The 22,134-nt window shown below is 33.4% G+C and overlaps 4 protein-coding genes across 4 annotated transcripts in view; 3 read left to right on the top strand and 1 right to left on the bottom strand.

Moving 5' to 3' along the window:
* The first annotated feature begins 846 nt into the window (after nucleotides 1-846).
* LOC135132521 (F-actin-capping protein subunit beta) lies at nucleotides 847-2,654 on the top strand. The gene is made up of 4 exons (XM_064060643.1): nucleotides 847-1,067; nucleotides 1,169-1,553; nucleotides 1,935-2,134; nucleotides 2,182-2,654. The coding sequence occupies exons 1-4, from the start codon at nucleotides 1,065-1,067 to the stop codon at nucleotides 2,419-2,421; spliced, it is 828 nt and encodes a 275-aa protein (XP_063916713.1). The 5' UTR covers nucleotides 847-1,064; the 3' UTR covers nucleotides 2,422-2,654.
* A 1,777-nt stretch (nucleotides 2,655-4,431) lies between these two features.
* LOC135133333 (pre-mRNA-processing factor 6) overlaps nucleotides 4,432-22,134 on the bottom strand; it is a 29,172-nt gene continuing 11,469 nt past the window's right edge. The window contains exons 5-8 of the mRNA XM_064061713.1: nucleotides 8,722-9,922; nucleotides 5,327-5,884; nucleotides 4,986-5,270; nucleotides 4,432-4,925 (exon numbers count right to left, since the gene is read on the bottom strand). Of these exons, the coding sequence (XP_063917783.1) occupies nucleotides 4,590-4,925; nucleotides 4,986-5,270; nucleotides 5,327-5,884; nucleotides 8,722-9,922 (2,380 nt within the window). The 3' untranslated portion in view covers nucleotides 4,432-4,589. The remainder of the gene's footprint in view (nucleotides 4,926-4,985; nucleotides 5,271-5,326; nucleotides 5,885-8,721; nucleotides 9,923-22,134) is intronic.
* On the top strand, nucleotides 12,194-15,869 carry LOC135132899 (cytochrome P450 4C1-like). Its single transcript, XM_064061114.1, has 11 exons — nucleotides 12,194-12,799; nucleotides 12,936-13,098; nucleotides 13,173-13,364; nucleotides 13,424-13,618; nucleotides 13,670-13,863; nucleotides 13,911-13,962; nucleotides 14,011-14,189; nucleotides 14,244-14,412; nucleotides 14,465-14,622; nucleotides 14,978-15,032; nucleotides 15,086-15,869. Exons 1-11 carry the CDS (start codon nucleotides 12,797-12,799, stop codon nucleotides 15,256-15,258), a joined length of 1,533 nt encoding a protein of 510 aa, XP_063917184.1. The 5' UTR covers nucleotides 12,194-12,796; the 3' UTR covers nucleotides 15,259-15,869.
* Nucleotides 16,900-20,548, top strand: LOC135132898 (cytochrome P450 4C1-like). The gene is made up of 10 exons (XM_064061113.1): nucleotides 16,900-18,322; nucleotides 18,575-18,697; nucleotides 18,835-19,026; nucleotides 19,089-19,265; nucleotides 19,317-19,510; nucleotides 19,561-19,621; nucleotides 19,675-19,853; nucleotides 19,909-20,077; nucleotides 20,132-20,311; nucleotides 20,364-20,548. The coding sequence occupies exons 2-10, from the start codon at nucleotides 18,628-18,630 to the stop codon at nucleotides 20,546-20,548; spliced, it is 1,407 nt and encodes a 468-aa protein (XP_063917183.1). The 5' UTR covers nucleotides 16,900-18,322; nucleotides 18,575-18,627.

The following is a 22,134-nucleotide window of genomic DNA, read 5'->3' as shown; positions in this document are numbered from 1 at the left end:
ATTTAATTTTACCTATTTATCTTTCAGTAGCGTCTAAAAAGGTTGGATAAGGGATAAGTTTTTCATACTTCTTAGACTTCACGAAGAACTGTCAGTTTTGTTGTACGTACCTTTCAATAACAGCCTGTATTTTTTAAGCAGATAAACATATTGTTTGCATATACATTTGTCTCAAAAGCCGGCAGTGGTTTTGAAGATTAAAAAGTTAATTTACAAAATTAAGGCTTGGTGGAATAGGGCATACATAATTTAATGTTAAAAATTATACTTTTATATTTGGAAAAAAGAGGTTTTTTATATACAGGAATATTTAAAATTTTGACCATTTTTTTATCAGAATAATCTTGAAATCACTGTTATTCATATTGTTACGAAATCAACCCATACGCCGCCCCGGTACGACGTCTATGGTTTTCTAGTATGTATGGCAGCATTGGAACAAAGAAAAGCCTGGATGCAGTGCCAGAAGTTTCGAAGGCGGACTCCAGAACAACTCCGAAGGCGGTATTTGTGAATCCCCTAAAAGAACGTATCGGGGTTTAAATAGGGACCACTGTCGGGTCGGGAGCGGCCAGTCGAATACAGTCAATGAGAGAATATGAATCTAGTCACATCCATTGCAGTGGTGCAAATTATTAGTAGTACTGAGAAATAAATTGTTGAGTTTTACCAATCTGAGAGCGTGACTGTACGTACCCCGGTACATACATATTATGCTTACGGAGAATTGCGAATCCAGAGCTGTAAGGCGCGCTTTAGATTTTTCGTTATCTGATTTTAAAACAAATAGTGTTGTTTTATTGTTGTTATCATCAGTTACATCACCATTTATTTAAGGTTTAGAAATATTTTCTGATGAACGAGTGGAATGAGACATTTTAAAAGATAAGAATAAAAATATCTCAAAGTTACAAAAGAAAGAAATTCCCCAGCACTTGTCAAGAGTCAAACTGTCAAAATTGTCAATGTCTGTCATCAACTGGGCGACGTTGACAAGCGGTGTTGAAGTATTAATTTGTTGTAATTAATTATAGTTTCTTCCGTTTGAGTTAAGTTTGAAAATAATGGTAAGTTAGCCCCCGTTTCAGTCATCAGCTTTTACGAACCTTCAGCGAATTTTATTGTGCAATTAACGTTGTCACACCCATTCTTATCTCATCTGTTCTAGGGCGAGCAACAATTTGATTGCGCTTTAGATTTGATGCGGCGTTTGCCGCCTCAAGAAATAGAGAAGAATCTAGGAGACCTGATTGATTTAGTCCCCAGTTTATGTGAGGATTTGCTGTCTTCCGTTGACCAACCACTGAAAATTTCCAGAGATAAAGAAACAGGTCGAGATTATTTACTTTGTGATTATAACAGAGATGGAGACTCGTACAGATCGCCATGGTCCAACACCTATTATCCTCCATTAGATGATGGCTCTATGCCATCTGAGAGACTAAGAAAACTTGAAATTGACGCCAACGATGCATTTGATCAGTATAGAGAAATGTATTTTGAAGGGGGTGTTTCGTCTGTTTATTTTTGGGATTTAGAGCATGGATTTGCAGGTATGTGTATTATTATTTATTCCAAAATGGTTGTTAACGCAGGTGGTTGTAAAAATTCAAAATAAAGTTGGCAGTACATCAAATACTCTCGTTTCGCTGAGGACATACCACATGAAATTATAGACCCCACAAGAGGCTGATTCTGGGTTAACAACCAGGTGGATTCAAGAGACACTAACTGCATCAGCCAACAATAGGATTTAGAGCATCTCTGCAAACTTCTTTCTTTGCATTTTTTAAAATCATAACCTCAAACGATAAAATTGACATCTGAGTTACTTTTTTGTAACTAATTAATATAAAGGTGGGTTTGCCTACTGCGTCGACAACCATTTTGCAAATTACACAACTACAAACGCAAATGATGACAATTATTTAAAGGTGTTATTCTTATAAAGAAGACTGGTGATGGTAGTAAGAAGATTAAAGGGTGTTGGGACTCTATTCATGTAGTGGAAGTCCAGGAAAAGAGTTCTGGACGAACTTCACACTACAAAATGACTTCAACTGCTATGTTGTGGCTTCAGACCAACAAGCAAGGATCTGGAACCATGAATTTGGGTGGAAGTCTAACAAGACAAGTGAGTGAACAAAATCCCGTGATTGCCGTAATAAGACCATGTTTCAGATTGAACAAGATGCTCCAGTAAATGAGGCTAGTCCTCATATTGCCAACATTGGTCGAATGGTTGAAGATATGGAAAATAAAATTCGAAACACTTTGAGTGAAATTTACTTCAGTAAAACAAAAGATATAGTAAACAGTCTGAGGTCAGTGCAATCACTAAGTGAAAGCTTGCAACAGCAAGCGTTGAAACAGGACTTGGCCGCTGCTCTTCAACGCAGGCAAAATAAAACAGACAACTGATGTTTTGAGAATTCTGAAATTTATTATGAAGATGAATAATTATATTTATATTAGTTTTCTTATAATTTTGTACATGCACTTTGACTTTCATTTCATTACATACTTGCATAAATTATATTTATTAATTATGAAAATTCGCTTTATAAAAGACGGCATGTCAAATTAGGGTTTTTCATTTACATCAAATTAGAATCAATAAATAATTTTTAAATAAAATTTGTCTACTTCCAGAATTAATTATATTTTATTTCTACCAATCGTTTTTACTGTTTTTTAGTGTGGGAGTATTTGCATAAAAATCTGAAGTAGTTCGCGTTTATTGCTATAGTATATTTCAGAACTCCCTTCACCTAAGCCATAAACCGGGGTTATTGTAAATCAACAATTATCACCCACGAAGTGTTTCTACCGCGCTTCTATTGTTAAAGAACAAGCTGTTCGCTTCTTTTGAATCTAAGGGTCTCCTTGTCTTTTAGTATAGGCCAAATGAGTTAAAGCAAGGAAACCTGAAAACCATAGTGCACTTTCAGCATGGTTGTATAATATGTTCTATGGTTGTATGATATAGCAATTCACTCATCGGTTAGAGTCGTGACTTTAAAAATGTTGAAGCACTGCATTTACATGTACAGGAGAAACTGTTGTATCATGCTGAAATAGCAATTTTTTAAAGGTAACCTATTTCTTTATTGTTTACAATTAATAAAACAAAACGAATCGTTTGCTCCATCCTGGCAGTGCCTTTTGAGAATTACCATCTCTCAACCGACCGACGGTTGAGAAACCCTGGAATCTGTCGATGTTTGGGACGGTTTATGGCATACAGTTCTGAAATAGACTATATGTACTATGAAAGTACAATGAAGGTGTAAGGACGTCCTACCTTCTTGATCTTCAAGTTGTACAAAACAGCTCTTGTACTTTATTTTACTTTCTCACTTACTTTAAAAAGTGAAAACCGCCTCATCACTAAGCAGTCTGCCTACACGACTGAAATCACCGCTGTACCCAAAGATTTACTAAATTAACGTATGTATACTCTGTAGATTTTTTGTCACAGTTACTCTAATTAGAGCTGATAGAGTTTAAACTCTAGTAAGGCCAAGTGGTGTACATCTTGGAACACCCGGTAAAGAGTAAAAATAAGTGAAAATCAAGGAAGGATAGAAGAATGAGCGATTTTAACAATAACAGTACGCCGTAACTACAAAACATTAGTCACGATACAAATGTATGATCACTTTTACTTATTTATCTTAACTTACTTTTCACTACAGCCTGAAAAATTATAACAAAATCAACTAACTTCAGTAAAAGTAAGGTGTTTTAACTTTCATGAAATTTTAGTTTGTCGAAACGTTAAATCGTTACCAGTAATGATTGCAAAAGCAATAAGAGTGAGTGACAACCTAACCGCTAGACCATCAGACACAGTTGTTTGCACAGTGGTTCTCGCCTCACTTCCCAGTCCCACGTTACAGTGTGACGCCATAAATGCCTGCCTTCAGATATCGAATTAATAGATAATGCGGCCACTTCAAAGTTAATTTTTAAGTCGAAAATCAAATGTGAGGTGAAATACAAATACTTTGAAACTTCATGATGTGTTGCAAAGAAGATGAAAGATGTGTGAGTTTCCCATAAAAAGTCTGAAAATGTTGAAACATTTCTGTCAAAAATTTGGATATTAATAAATTTACTTGGTTAACAGATACAAACGCAAGAAGTTTAAAATCTTCCTAAAAAAGACGTACACAAATTTAATGAAAAAATATACTAAAAAATTTATAGGGGAATATCATTGAGCTTTGAAAATTCGACTATGAATTGTTTTACAGTAATATTGATGAAGTAACAGAAGAAGGTAGCAACGAAAGTTCATAGAAGACAGTTTTCAGAGATTCTTAAATTTTGAAAGCAAAATTAAGTCAATCCAGATAAACCACGAAAAGCTTGTTTAAGAATTATGAGGTTCAGATTTCTTGTTCTTTCGTTTTGTGATACTCAATAAAAAACCTACACATATATTTATATTTCTTTTGGGAACAATCTATAATTATTTTATGTTAAGTATTTTCTTAATATCTACATCCACGTCTGTAAAGATCACCCAATTAAAAAAAATTCTGTGTCTAACGACGTTTGACACATCAACACAAGATTCTAGCTTAAACAGGTATGACCACTTCTTTAGCCACTGTTGATAAGATCTGCTCCGTATTAAGCCCCACATTTTTAATGTCTTTAGAAACTGAACACCAAAGCTCTCCATGATGCGGCTCTGCTGCTAAACACCTTTGTTTAACTTCTTCTTGTTGTTCAGGTGTGCCATGAAGTTGTTCAAACCTGTACCAATAAGCCCACGCGTCACCTAAATCGGCATCTATCTTTAAAGTCCTCTGAAACCATTCTCTGCATTTACTAATTTTTCGTTCCGACCAGAATAACTTGCTAACGGCAAGAAGTACATGGGGATCGTGCTCGCATTTTTTAAGGGCATCCACCTAATGAGAAAAGTTTACAAATCTCTGTCCAACCACGTGACGTCCAAATTTATTACTTACCGATCTGGTTTTTCGTGATGGTCTAGCTTCCATGAAAACTGATTCAGACCACAAAGGTCCTGACGTCGCACACTCCTGCAATGCTTTGGCCATCATTGCATTTGCGATGTCCTTCATTCCAGCTCTGAGTTCAATTCTTATTGCTTCCAGCCACAGCATGTCGTTTTTGGGATTTTTGAGGCGAGCCTTCTCTAAAACGGATCTTGCTTTGATTAAGAGTCCTCGTTTCTCCTCCAATTTAGACAACAACACCCACAGAGGAATGGAGTTGGGACACTTTTTTATCTAGAAACAAATTTATGTAAATACCATTTTATTATGAGGTGACTACAGAGTGTTACCCCAGCATTATATGTATCAAAAGCTTTAGAGAGTTCGTTTTCTTGTTCATAAATCTGCCCAGTCATCATCCACAATTTCGGAAAATCTGGGAAGACCTTCAAAGCCTCTTCTAATAATTTCTGTGCCGCTTTGAGATCATTTAGGGACCATTCTAGTTTTGCGCTTTTCATCATGACTCTGGGCGTGGGCGCAGAGCCTCTGGCCTTCGCCAGCAGCCTTCTTGCCCTTTCATATTCACGGTTTTCAGATTCCAACTTGACTGCAGCAAGCCAGATTTCTTCGCTGTTGGGGTTAGCTTGGAAAGCCAAAGCTAAAATCCCTCTAGCTGCTGGAACATCTCCAGCCAACCATTTACTTTTAGCTCCCATTAACCACAAAATTTCGCTTTTTGGGCAATGAGCTACAGCTCTTTGTAGTAAGCCCTCTAAGCTTTCTCGAGTTCCGTGATTTTTCTCTAAGTAGGCAGCTCGAAGCCATATGGATTTCTTTCCAGGGAAGGTAGCAAGGGCATGGTTGTAGACGGATCGAGCGCACTCGTAGGCTCCTTGAGTAATACACTAAAATTAAATATTTTTGTCATAGAAAATTCCGACAATCTCAACGAAATGTTTAGAGGTCGCAGATTGATCATTACCAACGCACAAAATTAGTGTTTAATAAGTACTTCCAGAAAAATATATTGTTCTTATATGTTGACGAAAAAACGTAAAAACATTTTTGACACAAACAATCATTATCGTATAGGTCAATATCTCCAGATACAAAATAGAAATAACATTTAAAAGTTGTGTAATTTTTTTTTTGGTTGATGTTAATTGCTGTTTTTAATTGTTTTATGCACAGTGAATATAAAAATTGGTCCCTGAAGTACAATAACACATTTTCAACTTCTTCCAAACATTATAAATTCCTACCAGAAGAGTTTCGCCTCTGGTATGGTTGACATACTGAGTTACCGTGCTCTTTTGCCTTATTCTTAACCCTGCTCCTGAAGATGCCACTTACGAAAGTGTGCGAAACGTTGAGCCCAAAAACTCAATTAACACGGGTCCAACCCGGAAAACGATCATGTATTATAAACTTTATTTTGAGATAGGAATTATTAGGTAATATTTTGAGATGACGTTATAAATTTTTTGGAAGGGGATAATCAGACAAATTTTAATCAATAATTTACCATGCTTAACACAACTTTAAATCATGTGTAAAATTTCAAAGTTGGCGGTTCATGATTTAATCAATAAAATAAATTGACTCCTTCATAAATTTTTTTGAGTCTCCTGTATAAGCAATTCCAAAAAATATTAATGGAAAATCACAAACATAGACTCACCATGTCTTGCACACTTTAGATAGGATTTATTCGGCAAAATTTTGAGATGACGTCAACAGTTGGGGGAGAGGATAAACAGATATATTTTGGGTAAGAATTGCTTATGATAACTTTAAAACGTCTATAAGATTTGAGAGCATACGGTTTGCAGTTTCAAAATTAAATTACAAAATATTGTTATACAATTGTGATTTTTTAGTCTGATTAACTCGGGTAAAAAATCAACGAGGATTCATAAACCACACGTGGAAGACTATGTTATTTTATACAATGTTAAACCCATTTGCGATGTACAATTTTGAGGTGACGTCTTCACGTTGTTGGTGGGGATGATTAGACAAAATTTGGCACATATAAAATTTGACAACAATCGCTCTGGTAGTTTCGGAGATTATCTGTCTAACAAAAATCGACACAGACGGCGGACAGACAGACGAAAATGAGAAACCCATTTTTTCGTACTCTAGGAGGCATAACTCATCAAAAAAATTTGAAAGCAGCCAATCGCCCGATGGGCTCGATTACAATACTTCCTTAGCTTACGCTCGGGAAGTAAAAATGTAAAAAAATGTAAGAAAAAATGTTCCTTATTCACCTAGTGTATCAGTAGTGTATTCCGGGTAAACATAAGTGGAATACATCAAGCACACACAGCACAACACAAATAAATGCAATTTTAAACATCATATCAGCGGTTATTACAACATGTCACATGACCACGGTCGAATGAAATATTTGAATGTAAAATAAAGCTGCTGCCTTTTGCGTATACAGTGTTCAGTTTTAAGTGGTAATTCATTTATAAAAATAGAATCATGTTCCATAATTTAAAAATGTTGAAAGAACATTTTAATACTGAAACTATAACTACACTATGATGTGCTTACGTAGCAGAAAAAAAAAAGATGGTAAAGTCTTTAATATTTATTTTGATGTTTATCATTTTGGGGCTGTCATAAAAAAATAAAATTCAATATCAAAATCAAATTTTAGAATAAATTATTTCCTATACTTAAGACTTGTGATTTTTTAACATTTCCATTAATGATCTGTGATTTTGGGTTTCACGGGAAAGTTACTGCAAAAGCAATAGCATTGTCTGTTTTCAAATTCTACCCATTGAACACAATTGGTAATAATTAAAGCAGACTGATTTTCATACATTTCTCGTTGATAGGAACACTTTAGGCTTTAAGTTGTTAGTATCCTTACTCAATGCTGTACGTAGATGCATTTGCATCATTAAATTAAAAATTACTAGCATTAGTTTATGATGGTAAAGTTTATAATAATACGTTGTGGTTACATAATGTACTTGCTTGCGCACTAATAATTAAAGCAGCTGTTATGACAAAAACTAAACATGCATTTTAACAACGTACTTAAATAGCAAGAAATTTTAATTTCCTTTAAGACGATTAGAATTATTATCCACTTCCTTAATGTTTTCCCACTCCTTGCAACTACGTGTAGAGCAACTAACAATATTTAACAATGAATAAACCGGAACTAGCATTTTGAGAAATGTAGTTTTTGTATGACACGTAATAAGTAATTTTATACTACATTATAGATACTTAAAAAATTAAAAGTACTGCGTATAACTTGAAGTGAAAAAAACTGTGTGACATCATTTTCAAATCAAAGTCAACACTGAATTTTTTTGCCTGCGGTTTAAACTACTCTTGACATTCACAGAGTCTTAAAAAAATTATAAGTCTGCAGATATTACAACTTATAATAAAATTTTTGTCAGTTTTTGAAGTATAATTCGATAATTACGTTACTTCAAAAATTAATAATTGGGAATTACTCATTTGGAGATGACACAACAAATACTTGGCAAAATTTTGAGATGACGTCACCAATTTCGGTTACTGTTGTATTGGCACAGCTAATTTCTATTTCTGGATTTAAATTAACGAATCTTTAATATGTGAATAGAAAAATTGTGATTTGCTTGAAAACACTTTTCCATTTAGGACCTTGTATGATAGATGAACATAAGGAATAACCTTCCAAATTACAAGAGATAAAAATAAGCCCGTAGGCATAACTTACATTTTCGGCGTCTTCAATCCATGTGTGCTTTTGGTCTTCAGGTTCCACTCCATAACTAATGATAGCTTTAACAATTGCTCTACAGCAATGGACATGACCCCCTTTCTCACTCTCTATAGCTTCTTTGAACCAATGCTCTCTATTGATCTCTACACCATTAGAACTCAATGACGTGATCGCTCTTTCAATAATCTTTTCAACCATGTGATGATTTCCATTGGCTTCTTCCAATTTTGCAGCTGTAGTCCAGATTTGCTTATCTGTTGGAATATTCTCCCTAGCCTTGTTCAACACCTTCCTAGCATTCTCGTATGTTTCTAGACGCGCTAAAGCAAGCCACAATTCTACAGCAGTCGGACAGCACTCTACAGCTCTGGAAAGTAATATTCTCGCATCTTCTGGATTTTCTAACTCCACAGCAGCCTTCCATAACCTGACGGAATTTGGTATATGTTCTAAAGCTTTTCTATAAACACGTCTCTTCGCTTTAGTTTCTATTTCAATATCGGCAGCTTTGATCCATATTCTAACTGAAGTAGGAATATGTCTAGCAGCTTGGGCAATGACAGCTCTAGCTGTATCAGAGGGATTTATTCTGGCTGCTTCCAACCACAAATCCTCGCTATGAGGGTTGACTTCACAACCTTTCATTATCAAGTTCCTTGCAGCTTGAACCTTTCCTGTAACTTCCTCCAATCGGGCACTAGCAATCCAAGCAGGCGGATGATTAGGATTGGTTTCACGAACAGACTTAAGTAACAATCTAGCCTTCTTTATGTCGTTAATGTCGCCACCGTAGGTTGGGATCATTGATTGAAGGTCTGTCAGGTAACCCTTGGGATCGACAACAGTCTGTCCAGTCACCGAATCAGAAACTTGGGACAATTTTACGTTCATGAGGGTATTGCGAGCTTGACCGATTTTTCGCAAGTCCATGTCGCCGGTGGGAGTAAGCATTCCTGGAGTTGTCACTCCTGGTACCATGCTTGCTAATCCCGACGATGGGTCTATGGTGTTGGTCGATTCACCTCCAAAGTTTCTGGACAATACACTGTCTGGCAACGGCGTAAATTTTTCGGCTCGAGGATTCCGCTGTTTTCTATTACGTGCATCTCCCACCTCGGGAACGTTTCTCCATTCGTCTTCGCTCACGTTACTGAGATCACGTTTTAAGTCGGAGAACTGTTGCTGAATTTTTGGCCTGAAAATATTACAGTTGTTTGACATACGGTAATACTCTTGTGTTAAATCGACAGGATTTGATGTACCGTACTTTATGGGCGAGGGAAGTTCTGTCGAAATGTATATGTATTATTTGACGCAAAATTTAATATTTTGTCACATATGCATGCATCAGCACTTGCTTTCCATAAACTAAAAAAATTGTCCGAAAGTTATTTTCCTCCCCCCTGAAATGTAGTGCAATAAATCTCGCTTCTTTGGAAAATAAAAAACATTGTTTTTGCGAATTTGTATTCGTGATAACTTCTATACATTAAAATACATATAGATAAGTAAAACCAGTAATCGCCTAAGATGGTAAATGACATATAAATTCGTTTTGATACCCTATTTTTTTTTGCTTTTCTACCACATATCACTTATTTTTTAATGACACACTATACTTTTTTTTAGAGACTTTGTGGAGCTTGTTTTTTTGAATTCATTAATGTATCATACTTTAATCACCCATACCCCGCTACTGTCCACTGTTTAACATTCTAACACATATTACGAAAACACACTTGTTTATATTTGGTTCGCAACTCTGGAGTGACCTGGTCGTCAACCCATAATAAGGAACCGGATTAACAATTGCTCCAAAAATATGAATTCATTGATAACGGGCAACACTATGTTTGTATGTAGTACGATTGATGATTTCTTCAAATCTGTAACACAAACTTTAAACGTTTTAAAAAGCTCCTTTATATTGTACCATGCTTTATAGGTGGTACCTTTTTCCTCAAAATGTCAATATACCCCCAACAAAATTTTCTAAAGTCGCCTCACTCTTCCTCTCTATCCTTATAGGTGTTTAAGTTTCTTTTTAACACTAGGAGGACGGCGTTTAACGCATACCTCTACGGACGGCTTGCGGTCATTTGACCGCTGTACTTTTTTTTCAGTAAAACATGGTTAATAGCGTAAATACTTTATTAGTATTAATTAAATAACTAAATTACAATAACATAAACATTAGAAAGTGGAAATCATAAATGAAACTTATGATTCAAAGCAATTTGCATACAAGAAATTTGTAACTTTATTTCATTTTCCGCATAAATTGTTTTTGCATCTATCACGCGTTCGGTTTTCTTTTTTACGGCATTTATTTGCATGGCATTGTTTTCTTTTTCCTGTAAACTTTTTTTCAGCAGTAGATCATTTTTATTAGTTTGACCTGACCTGACCCAACATCACTTGCTGCGAGTTCTTTTCACAATTTCAAGAGGAATTTTCGTCTGCTTATTTTCTTCTTTATCACTTCCTGATATAAAATCCATGCATTTATTACAGCCAAGTCTAAAATGTTATAAATAACTTGCCCTTGATCCCGCTTTGGACAAATTTTTTCTAGCCACTTGGTCCACCGTATCGTCGCCATATTTTGTAAAGTGGCAATAAGCTATGGTGTCCAGAAGCTTTTTTCGATTATCTTGAATTATTATATCAGGATGCATAGTGCTCAAAAGCAGAACATTTTTGTTTTTTACCCTTGATATACAGTCGGCGTGGTAGTATTATACTTCAGAACTTTTGTGCACATATACATTACTACTATTCATCTTGAGGCGAATTATTCAATTCTTGGAGTAATTCCAAATCTGTCATTTATTTTCTCACCGAATGTTGCGACATTTTCAAAGCAAAAATCACCAAAAAAAAGCACACCCTTCACGAAAAGAACAAGATCCAAACCAAAGAATGTAATCAAGTGCAATGCCAAAATAAATTAAGTTACCACGAAAATTACCAACCATCTTAGTGGAAATTATGTCCAGATGTTGACAGGATGGGGTATCAGGTAATTTTAATTTTTTCGAGAATTTTTGAAGCGATTTTATTGCAGCGGTCAAATGACCGCACTCCGTCTTTCTAGGAAGACATATCCCCACACAGGTGACGAACAGTCCTATTGAATTGAGATTTTTTCCACATACAATCAAGAACAAATAAATAATTGTCACGAAGGATAATAACGAAATATTTTATAAAACCAGAGATATCGAGAATAAAAAATTCAAAAGCGGTCAAATGACCGCCTCCGTCGTTCTAGTGTTAAAGGCATGACAACCTTGTTATGACAATAATTTGGAATTTGGTCTAACTGTAATGACATGCAATGAACTACGATTCTATTCTTTTTACGCAGTTTGATCGAATATTATGCTGATTACTAGATTTACTGGTAATTAAAGTATTTTTTAATTTTATTGCGTCATGTGTCACAATCAACATTATTTTGCGGTTTTGTAGACAATTATTATTAATTAATTCGTTATCAATTATTATCATTATCCAGGCAATAAATAGGAGTGACCCTGTTTCTGACAATATTTTTCGCCACCAGAGGGGAAGTTCACCTCCAATTTTAGAAACAGTACGTCGAAAAATTTTGAAAAATTACATATCGTAAAATTAAGAATTACACTGAGTGTTATCTGGCTTGGCCCTTTGTATTCTTGGTGGAAATACGAGTAAGAAACGAAGCTTTTTGCCAAATCCAAAAATTGGTAAGTTTCACCTGTTGGGTTACACAATTGTAAAACCTATATTAAATTGTACAATTTCCATGTTTTACAAAAACCTACACAAAAATAAAAACAAGGGTGGATTACGCGCAAAATCAAAATAAGGTATATCGAATATAATAGTTTTTGGTGGTCTACCTGTCACCCACTTAACGATACAATATAATACTATTACAATCTACTATTCTAGAAAAAATGAATGGAAAATGCTTATTAAATCCAAAATAGTGACACAGCTTGCAGCGTTTATGTATAGTCGGAAGGAAAATCCTGTTAGCATGAGTTAATGTAGAAACGTTGTTGGCTACTTAGTATAATTGATGGTGAGCAAAAAAAAATATATGGTGCGAACATACAATTAACAGACTGCGAAGCAATATAAAGTTGAAACGATCAAATTTTTCAATTATTTATCAACATTTGAAGATGGCGTTTATCACCGTTTACAATAATTTTCAGTTTACATATATCCTTATATATATACTAAGTACTCTACTAGTATATTTTGTTTTCTCCTATCATTGGAAAAGACGATGGCTTTACTATTACGCGATGAAGATTCCAGGTCCTTTTAATTTTCCGATAATTGGACCTACTCATTTGCTACTAGGAGGCAGTAAAGGTAATCTGTTTCATTTTTATACGAACGCATGTACGATAATAATTGATAACATTCAAAATCTATATGTATTATAGAACTTATGAATAACCTGTTGTATCTTACAACAAAGTACCCACCATTATTTAAAATATGGATACAACAGGAATTGTATGTTAGCACAACTCGTCCAGAAGATGTGAAAATAATACTTTCTAACGAACTGGATAAGGGTGAATTTTATAAAATAAGCAAAGATTATTTTAAGGAGTCCTTACTGATTGCGCCCCGTAAGTTACCGAATAAAAATAATAGAACCAGTCGCCAAAATTGTTTTCAATGTTTTTAGTACACATATGGAAAGATCATAGAAAAATCATAAATCGAACTTTCCAGACAAATGTTATAAATTCCTTTGCCCCGATCTTTGCGAAATACGCGAATATCGTGTGTGATGATTTAAAAAATAATATATCTGTTTACAACACGGAACCAAAAGATATTTTCCCTATTTTATGGAAATTTACATTCGCGTCTGCTTGCGGTATGTTTTACATGAATTGACAAATAAATTTGTGATGGATAAAATTTTTAGAAACTCTAGGAGATGTAGATGCAAATCTAATAATTGAGAAAGACACATTTCTTTCTGGGCTTTTCAGGTTTGAAGAGATATTAACAGAACGTTTTTACAATCCATTTTTACGAAGTGATTTCTTCTGGAAATTTTCTGTCCTAAAAAAAGAGACAATGGTAATTTCAGAAAAAGCTCGTGATTTCGTCGAACAGGTTTGTTTGAAACAAAAACCACACATTTCAAAATAAAATATTTTCAGATAATACGAATTAATCGATGTTCCAAGGGCCAACAAACACAAGATGTTAAAAGTATGGTTTTTAAAGGATTATTAATTTAAGTCTAATGTATTATTTTAGATGATGCTCTGGAAAAGAGGCTTTTTTTAAATTATTTATTGGAATTGCGTGACACGGAGGAATTGACGCATGAAGCCATTTTACAGGAAACTCCTCTTATGCTTTTTGCTGCTAGTGAAACAACTGCAATAACCATAAGTTCGGTGTTGTTAGTATTAGGTCTACATCATAATATTCAGGTTCGATAACGAATGTTTTAGCGACAATTTAATAGGTATGGGTGTCTATTGTAGGAAAATATCTTCAAAGAGGTAACTTCCATCTTAGGAAATCGTGACAGGAACTTTACAATAGAAGATGTAAGCAATATGGATTATTTGGAACGTGTTATTAAAGAAACCATGAGAATATTTGCTCCAATACCATTCATATTAAGAACCTTAGACCAAGATGTCACTCTAGGTCCTTAAAAAACAATTATTACTTCACACAATGTTTTATATTTCCATTGTAGATAAATACGTTCTCCCTGCCGGTACGAGAGTGTTTTTCCCAATTGCAACTCTTCACAGAAGAGCCGATTTATGGCCAGATCCTCTCAAGTTTGATCCAGATAGATTTTTACCTGGAGAAGTTCGAAAACGAAATCCTTTTATAGTGAACCAAGAGTTATAAGGTTATATGGCCATCATAAAATCATCCCATTGTGTCGAAGTTAAGTTGTTTACAATAGAAAAGGTTTTAGGGTCGTAAATAACGTGTCCACTGCAGCTCGACCGGCTCTTGTGGTTTCGTTCAGGGGCGGCTTTCACTAAATATGAACATCCACCACTCCACTATTTCTTTACTACCTGCAGCCGCTGAAGGTTCCGAAATAACCACTCGCTTTGAAAGCCGGCCCTGTTAAATATGAGCAAGAAATGTTTAGAAGATGATTTATTGCCAACCGGTAAGCTTAGTGCGAACCACACAAAGGGGGTATTTATTTGCGGTCAACTACTTTTATGATGGCCATATAACCTTATAGGTCTTGGTTCACTATACTTACATCCCTTTCAGTTGTGGTGCACGAAACTGTATCGGTAAATAGTACATAACTATAATGACTACCCATATGTCTTCTTTTATGTTGTAGGTTTAAAATATGCTATGTTATCCATGAAGATTATTCTTGCAACTATTGTCAAAAACTACAAAATAATGGAAACTGTTGATTACAAAAATATCGAAGATATTGATTACTATTTTTTGTTAGTATCGAAAGCACGAAAAGGTTACCGACTAAAATTCGAAACGAGGAATGAATAAGTCATCTCATTTAACACTCAGCAACAGATCCAATTTAAGTCTTCAGCATTCATAACCACAAATCACAACCCATACAGTCCTAATGGAAACCCAATTACGAATTTAAAACAACAAAATAAAGGCCAACAATAAACAATATATCAAGATAAAATGTTTAGCAAAACTTTTATTTGCTTGTTGATTAATTAATTATATTAAACGTTCTTTGTAGATAGTTTTTCTGCAAAAAGTCTATTTTTAGCGGTAAGGTAACTTTCAAGTGATTATTATGACATAATTTGGAATTTGGTTTTTCTGTAATCGTCTCGAATAAACTACGATCTATTCATGTATTGTGATTAAAATGTTACTTAGATGATAACTGACTTGTTATTAAATTTTACTTATCTACGTTACAATTTGGAAAAGGAGTGTTTAAAACAACTGCAAAAAATTGTAGCTGACTGATCGAAACATTAGCAATTAGCCTCAGCCTCGGAAGAAAAGTAGCTTTCTTGGCTAGATAGATTTCTTTCAATGTTAAATACTCCTACAACTGCAAGATCTCAAAGTATTCATTTCTGAAACTCTTGAGTTATTCAATAAAATAAATTGACTTATCCACTAATTTATTTGAGTCACTGTAAAAGCAAATCTAAAAATATGAATGCAATGATAAATTACGAATATATGTATACTGATGATATTTTACACATTTTAGATGGGATTTATTCGGCAAAATTTTGAGATGACGTCATCAGGTTTTTGGACTTGATAAACAGATATATTTTGATTAAAAAGCTACCATGCTTACAGTAACTTCAAAACGTCTGCAATACATATTTCAAAGTATTCAGTTTTGCAATTCTTGATTCAATCAATAAAATAAATTAACTCAGTGATTATTTTTTTTGAGACACCCCGTATGAGCAAAACTAAAAAATTTTTAATGCAGTGATAAATCGCAAGTAAAAACTCAACATATTTTGCACATTTCAGATAGGATTTATTCAGCAAAATTTTCAGGTGACGTCATCAATTTTTTAGGGGGAATGAACAAATACATTTTAATCAAAAAATTACCAAGTTTATGATAACATTAAAGCATCTCCAAGATTTCAGAGCATTCGGTTTTGTAGTTCACGATTAAATCAATAAAATTAATTCACCCATTCATTAATTTTTTCACCTTATATAAGCAAATTTAAAAAATATGAATCGAATGATAAATTACAAGTATGGGACAAAATACGATACAGGGCAAAATCAGTGAAAAGAAAAAAATAATAACTAATATGTTTTAGGTGTAATTTTTTGTTATTAAATTAACACTACAGGATGTTAAAAAGCAATTTATAATAATGTCCGCGAAAATATTTTAATAGGCAACAAATAAAGAACTAGATTTTATTTCTAAGCGAGGAACATTTTTAATTATAAAATAATAATAAATTTTAATACGTTAATAAAATTTATTTGGCCTTTGGTAAAAGGAAAGTTATTACAAATACAATTAAATGAGCATTCAAAATAACTTAATTCTCTACAAAATATGTTTTTTGGCTTCAATACTACACGTAATTTGGTGAGATGCCTGGAATGTTGAAAATATCTCTGTAACGCTTAGTTCTTAATTTTTCCTGCTGTCTTACTCGCATCTTTTCATTTTTGTTCATGTCATTTATTTTCTTTTGTTTTTTTAGATTGTACTCCGTGTCTTTCATTCTTTTTAAATTTCCATCTTTTTCCGACATTCTTGCACGTTTTTCTTTTCACGTTCATATTCTCGTTTTCAACTGCAGTTTTCTTCGTTTTCTAAAACATAAAATAATATGGCCGTTAGCCACTATAGATAAGAATTTATCGGTAAAAGTAAAAATAAGGGGACCGGCGTTACGGGGGACCGTCGTTACAAAATACGTTTAATATATGTGTTTTGTAATTCGCAATAATCTGAAATTTAGCACATAACCATTTAAACAAACTGTTTTCAATGCTTTATTGAACAAACATAATACTTACGCTATAAAATTGAAAATACCGTTTATATCAGTGGGGACCGTCGTTACTTTAGAAAACATATTTTTTCAAATTACGAATAAATGATGTAAATAAAACGTGAAAACTACAACAACAGACAACTTACCTGTTTGGCCATTTTTTTCACTCACTTTGTCAACTTGTCAGAAGCAGTCACAGCTTCTTTAGTTAAAAGCAATGATAACAATATCCATAAATGCTTACCAAACCTTAAATGACGCATTTGTAGGTACACATTTATTTATTTTTTTTGTGCAACAATAAAGCAATTAAAAGACTTTTAATCATGTTTAAATAAATTTTCACGGTATTGAGTTTACAAAAATAAATTATACGTAAATAACATGAATGCAGCAGTTGCCCACAATACGAAGCATTTTGTAAATATCGCCTGGGGACAGGGGACCGGCGTTACATTTGTTAAAAGTTTTATGGAAAACCACAACTGTGTACCACTTAATATTAGTGAACTGTGTAATATCTAATAATTATAAAGTCATTGTTTATAATAAATTCAATATTAAAGAAAAAATTAAAAGAAAACACAGATAAATGTGGTAAGAACACGTTTTTGCCCATTATCGTATTTTGTCCCGTATAGACTCCTCCTATTTTGATCATTTTAGATAGGATTCATTTGGCAAAATTTTGGCCTGTCGCCATCAATTTTTTGGAGGGGATAAGTAATTATATTTTAAATAAAAATGTATTATGCTTATCATATGTTTAAAACATCTGCAAGATTTCAAAGCATTCGGTTTTGCAGATTCAAAATTAAATTGTAGGTGAAACGAAGTTCACCGGGTCAGCTGGTTATGCAATAAAATGAGCGGATGTCACAAAATTGTTGGTGAGGATGTTAAGCCAAATTTTGGTTAACGTTTTACCACATACATACAGACAGACAGACAGACAGAAGGAAACGGGAATTCACTTTTTTCGTACTCTAGTGGTCATAAAACATTGAGAGAACATGAAAGTGGCAAGTTGCAGGATGGATTCGATTACTATACCTCCTTAGCTTACGGTCAGGAAGTAAAAAAGTGTATGTTTATATGTATTTACACAGAAATATTGTTGACTCGTTAGTGTAATTGATGATGAGCAACAAAAAATGAGGTGTCGTGACAAATTGCATTTAAAATAAGAAATTATTTTTTTGTATAAGAGTATAAATTTACAACACGACAATAATAGTTTTAAATAAGTTATCAACATTCGAAGATGACATTTATTAGATTCTTCGAGAAATTTCTGCTGACTGATATCCTTATATATGCCTTAATTACTCTATTAGTATATTTTGTTTTCAACTACCACTGGAAAAAACGATGGCTTTACTACCACACAATGAAAATACCAGGCCCTTTCAATTTCCCGATAATTGGGGCTGCTTATTTGTTATTAGGAGGACGTAAAGGTAAGTTTATTTTCGTGTACACATTTATGTAGGGTCATATTTCTTTTACACAGTAGCAATGGATACGTTTAATTTAAATTAAAAAATACAATATGGTTTAACAAAGTATAAAAACTTGTATTTATATATATTTCTAGAATGTTTGAACGTTATGTTGAAGCTTACAACACAGTATCCACCAATATTTAAAATGTGGATTGGACCAGACCTGTATGTTAGTACAACTCGACCAGAAGATATCGAAGTTATACTTCCTAACGTGCTAAATAAGGGTGAAATTTACGATTTAGCTAAGGATTATTTTAATGGTTCCCTACTTATTGCACCATGTAATTTACTGAATAGAAATGTGAGAGTCAATGATCAAAATTACTTTCAACAATATTTTCAGTAAACATATGGAAAGAACACAGAAAAATCATAAATCAAACTTTCAACACAAATGTACTAAAGTCTTTTGTGCCAATACTAACCAAATATGCAAACATTTTAAGTGATAATTTGAACAGCTCAGAACCGAAAGATATTTTTCCAGTTTTATGGAAATTTACATTCGAGTCTGCATGTGGTATGTCTTTAGTAAATTGACAATGCAATTTTTTTATGTATAGATTTTTAGAAACTCTAGGAGACGTAGATGCAAATCTATTAAATGAGAAAGATACATTTTTATCTGGAATTTTCAGGTTTGAGGATTTATTAACAGAACGGTTTTTCAACCCATTTTTACAAAGTGATTTCTTTTGGAAATATTCTGCCCTTAAAAAAGAGGCAACAATTATCTCAAAGAAAGCTCGTGACTTCGTGGAACAAGTATGTATATCAGAACAGAAGGAAGATAATTTAAAATAAAATATTTTCAGATAATACGTATTAACCGATGTTCCAAGAGTAATATTAGCCAACAAACGCAAGATGTTGAATGTATTATTTTTGCGGAATTAAGTATTTGCTGTAACGCTAATGTATCATTTCAGACGAATCTGTAAAAAAGAAACGTTTTATAAATTATCTACTGGAACTGCATGACACCAAGAAACTAACGCACGAAGAAATTTTACAGGAAACTCCTCTCATGCTTTTCGCATCTAGTGAAACAACTGCAATCGCCGTAAGTTCGGTGTTGCTAGTGTTAGGGCTTCATCACGATATTCAGGTTCGCTAATCAATATTTTTGAAAATGACTGAATACATATGTTTGTCTACGGCAGGAAAAAGTCTTCGAAGAAATAACTTCAATTTTAGGAAATAGTGACAGAAACTTCACAACAGAAGATATAAACAGTATGGATTATTTGGAACGTGTTATTAAAGAAACTATGAGAATAATTGCTCCAATACCATTCATATTAAGAACTTTAGACCGAGATGTTGCTTTAGGTTCTTAAAAACCTTTTTGACAATCTTTGCAAATGTCTGACATTTCTTTTGTAGATACATATGTTATTCCGGCAGGTACGAGGATGTTTTTTCCAATTACAACTCTGCACAGAAGAGCAGATTTGTGGCCCGATCCTTTCAAGTTTGACCCAGATAGGTTTTTACCTGAAGAAGTTCAAAAACGAAATCGCTTTACTTATATTCCTTTTAGTTGCGGCGCAAGAAACTGTATCGGTAAATGTTATTTTCAACGATCGTTTATAATTTGTCATCTTTTACGTTACAGGTTCAAAATATGCCATGTTATCCATGAAAATCATCCTTGCAACTATTGTCAAGAATTACAAAATATTAGAAACAGTTGATTACAAAAATATCGAGGATATTGAATTTTATTTTTTCTTAGTATCGAAAGCAAAAAAAGGTTATCGAGTACTATTCGAAAAAAGAAATGAACAAAAGTCATCCTAACTTTACTTTTAATCTTTAATCTGAAATTTGGAAGTTTTTTTTATTGTTAATGTTTAGTTTTGAGGTCGATGCTCATATAAATTGTATTTCGTTTCTTTACATAAACTGGAATTTCAATGATTCAGATTATAAAAGTTAATAGTACATAAACAATGTAATTATCAGTCGTTATGGAACTCCCATAAATTTTTTGTATAAATAGCTAAAATAAAAAAAAACTTACTCTTGTTGACTCTTGGAAATTTTTCGCAGCTAATAAGTATATATATATATATATATATATATATATATATATACAGAGAGGGACAAATGGGTCTCCTTACTTATTCTAACACCACCATAAAGAAAAACGACGTGTGGAAATATTTCCCAAAATTTGTTATCCCTTAGTTTATAGAAAACAATAGCGTTACTGTAAACACAACTCTAAGTAAGTCTCTCAACCTAATTTTAAATATAGATAGGGTCTACAAATTATTATCACATCACAAATAGCACTAACGCTACAAAATTATGTCGTTTCAGTTTGACTTCAACTTTTAAGTGAAATGACTTAAATGAATTCTTTGTTGTTTCTAACATACGTTTTTTTACTTCTCGAGCGTAAGCTAATAGATTTCTCGTCTATCAGTGTCTCTTCGATTTTTATTAGACAGATAATCTCTGAAACTATCGGACCGATTGTCGTATATTAGGAATGTCGTGCAGATGGTAAAATGCTAACCAAAATTTGTCTGATCACCACCACCAACATCGATGTGATGTCATCTCCAACTTTTACAATAATAATTAATATTATTTCAATTTTGTAAAATAACATACTGCTGTAGTTTATGAATCCGTGTTGAGTTTTTACCCTAGGCATAGAATTATGAGGCATACAAAATCAAGATTGTATAACAAAATGTTACAAAGTAACTTTGAAACTGCGAAACCGACTGCTTTGAAATTTTACAAACGTTTTACTGTTATTGTAAGCACAGTAAATCGTCAATAAGATTTCATCCGTTTATCCCCTCTCAAAAAAAAAATGATGACGTTATCTCAAAATTGTATCTAATAGATTTAAAATATGCACAATATTAAGAGACTACACGTGTAGTTTACTAAAACGTTAATATTTTTAGAGTTGGTTATAGGTATAAAGTGACTCAAAAAAATTAATGAATGTTGCGACATGTTTTAGTACTTATCTCATTTTCACGAAAAATTCAGGATACAATATTGTTATTAACAGTACTACATTGCACCTATTCAAATTGATATACGTGTCCTTGCTAAAATGTTGTTGATGTTCTTTACGTGTATTTTAACAATCCACACTAATATTAATTTTGACTCATCATAAAAAAAATCTCAAAGTTAATTTTCACAGTTTTTCGAAGTCGTATTTGCTCGACGGCACTTTAGGGGTAAGGGAAGTTCTTTCCAAATTACCTTCGATTATTTTTTTTTTATCTATCGTAAACTGGAAGACTTACCCCCATTTATGGCAGGTCTTCTGGATTCCTGCTCAGTGCTCATACATATATTATATTTTTTATACTGCTGCATTTTGAACGAAATTACATTTCCATTCGAAGGTG

This window comes from Zophobas morio, unplaced genomic scaffold, assembly GCF_036711695.1.
Source record: "Zophobas morio isolate AGI-343-1 ecotype UQ-CSIRO unplaced genomic scaffold, CSIRO_AGI_Zmor_V1 ptg000021l, whole genome shotgun sequence".
In the NCBI taxonomy this organism is placed as follows: domain Eukaryota; kingdom Metazoa; phylum Arthropoda; class Insecta; order Coleoptera; family Tenebrionidae; genus Zophobas; species Zophobas morio.
The sequence above is the reverse complement of the archived record's forward strand: the minus strand, read 5'-3'. Positions and strand labels throughout refer to the sequence as shown.

Excerpts from the sequence above, each read along its gene's own strand:
- LOC135132899 (XM_064061114.1), top strand. Across the intron at positions 13,365-13,423 it reads GTCCTTACTGATTGCGCCCC|TACACATATGGAAAGATCAT; the intron begins GTAAGTTACCGA and ends CAATGTTTTTAG. Across the intron at positions 15,033-15,085 it reads TGGTGCACGAAACTGTATCG|GTTTAAAATATGCTATGTTA; the intron begins GTAAATAGTACA and ends TTTATGTTGTAG.
- LOC135132898 (XM_064061113.1), top strand. The coding sequence starts at position 18,628 with ATGAAAATACCAGGCCCTTTCAATTTCCCGATAATTGGGGCTGCTTAT. Across the intron at positions 18,698-18,834 it reads GTTATTAGGAGGACGTAAAG|AATGTTTGAACGTTATGTTG; the intron begins GTAAGTTTATTT and ends ATATATTTCTAG. Across the intron at positions 20,312-20,363 it reads CGGCGCAAGAAACTGTATCG|GTTCAAAATATGCCATGTTA; the intron begins GTAAATGTTATT and ends TTTACGTTACAG.
- LOC135132521 (XM_064060643.1), top strand. Across the intron at positions 1,554-1,934 it reads TTTAGAGCATGGATTTGCAG|GTGTTATTCTTATAAAGAAG; the intron begins GTATGTGTATTA and ends AATTATTTAAAG. Across the intron at positions 2,135-2,181 it reads GTGGAAGTCTAACAAGACAA|ATTGAACAAGATGCTCCAGT; the intron begins GTGAGTGAACAA and ends ACCATGTTTCAG.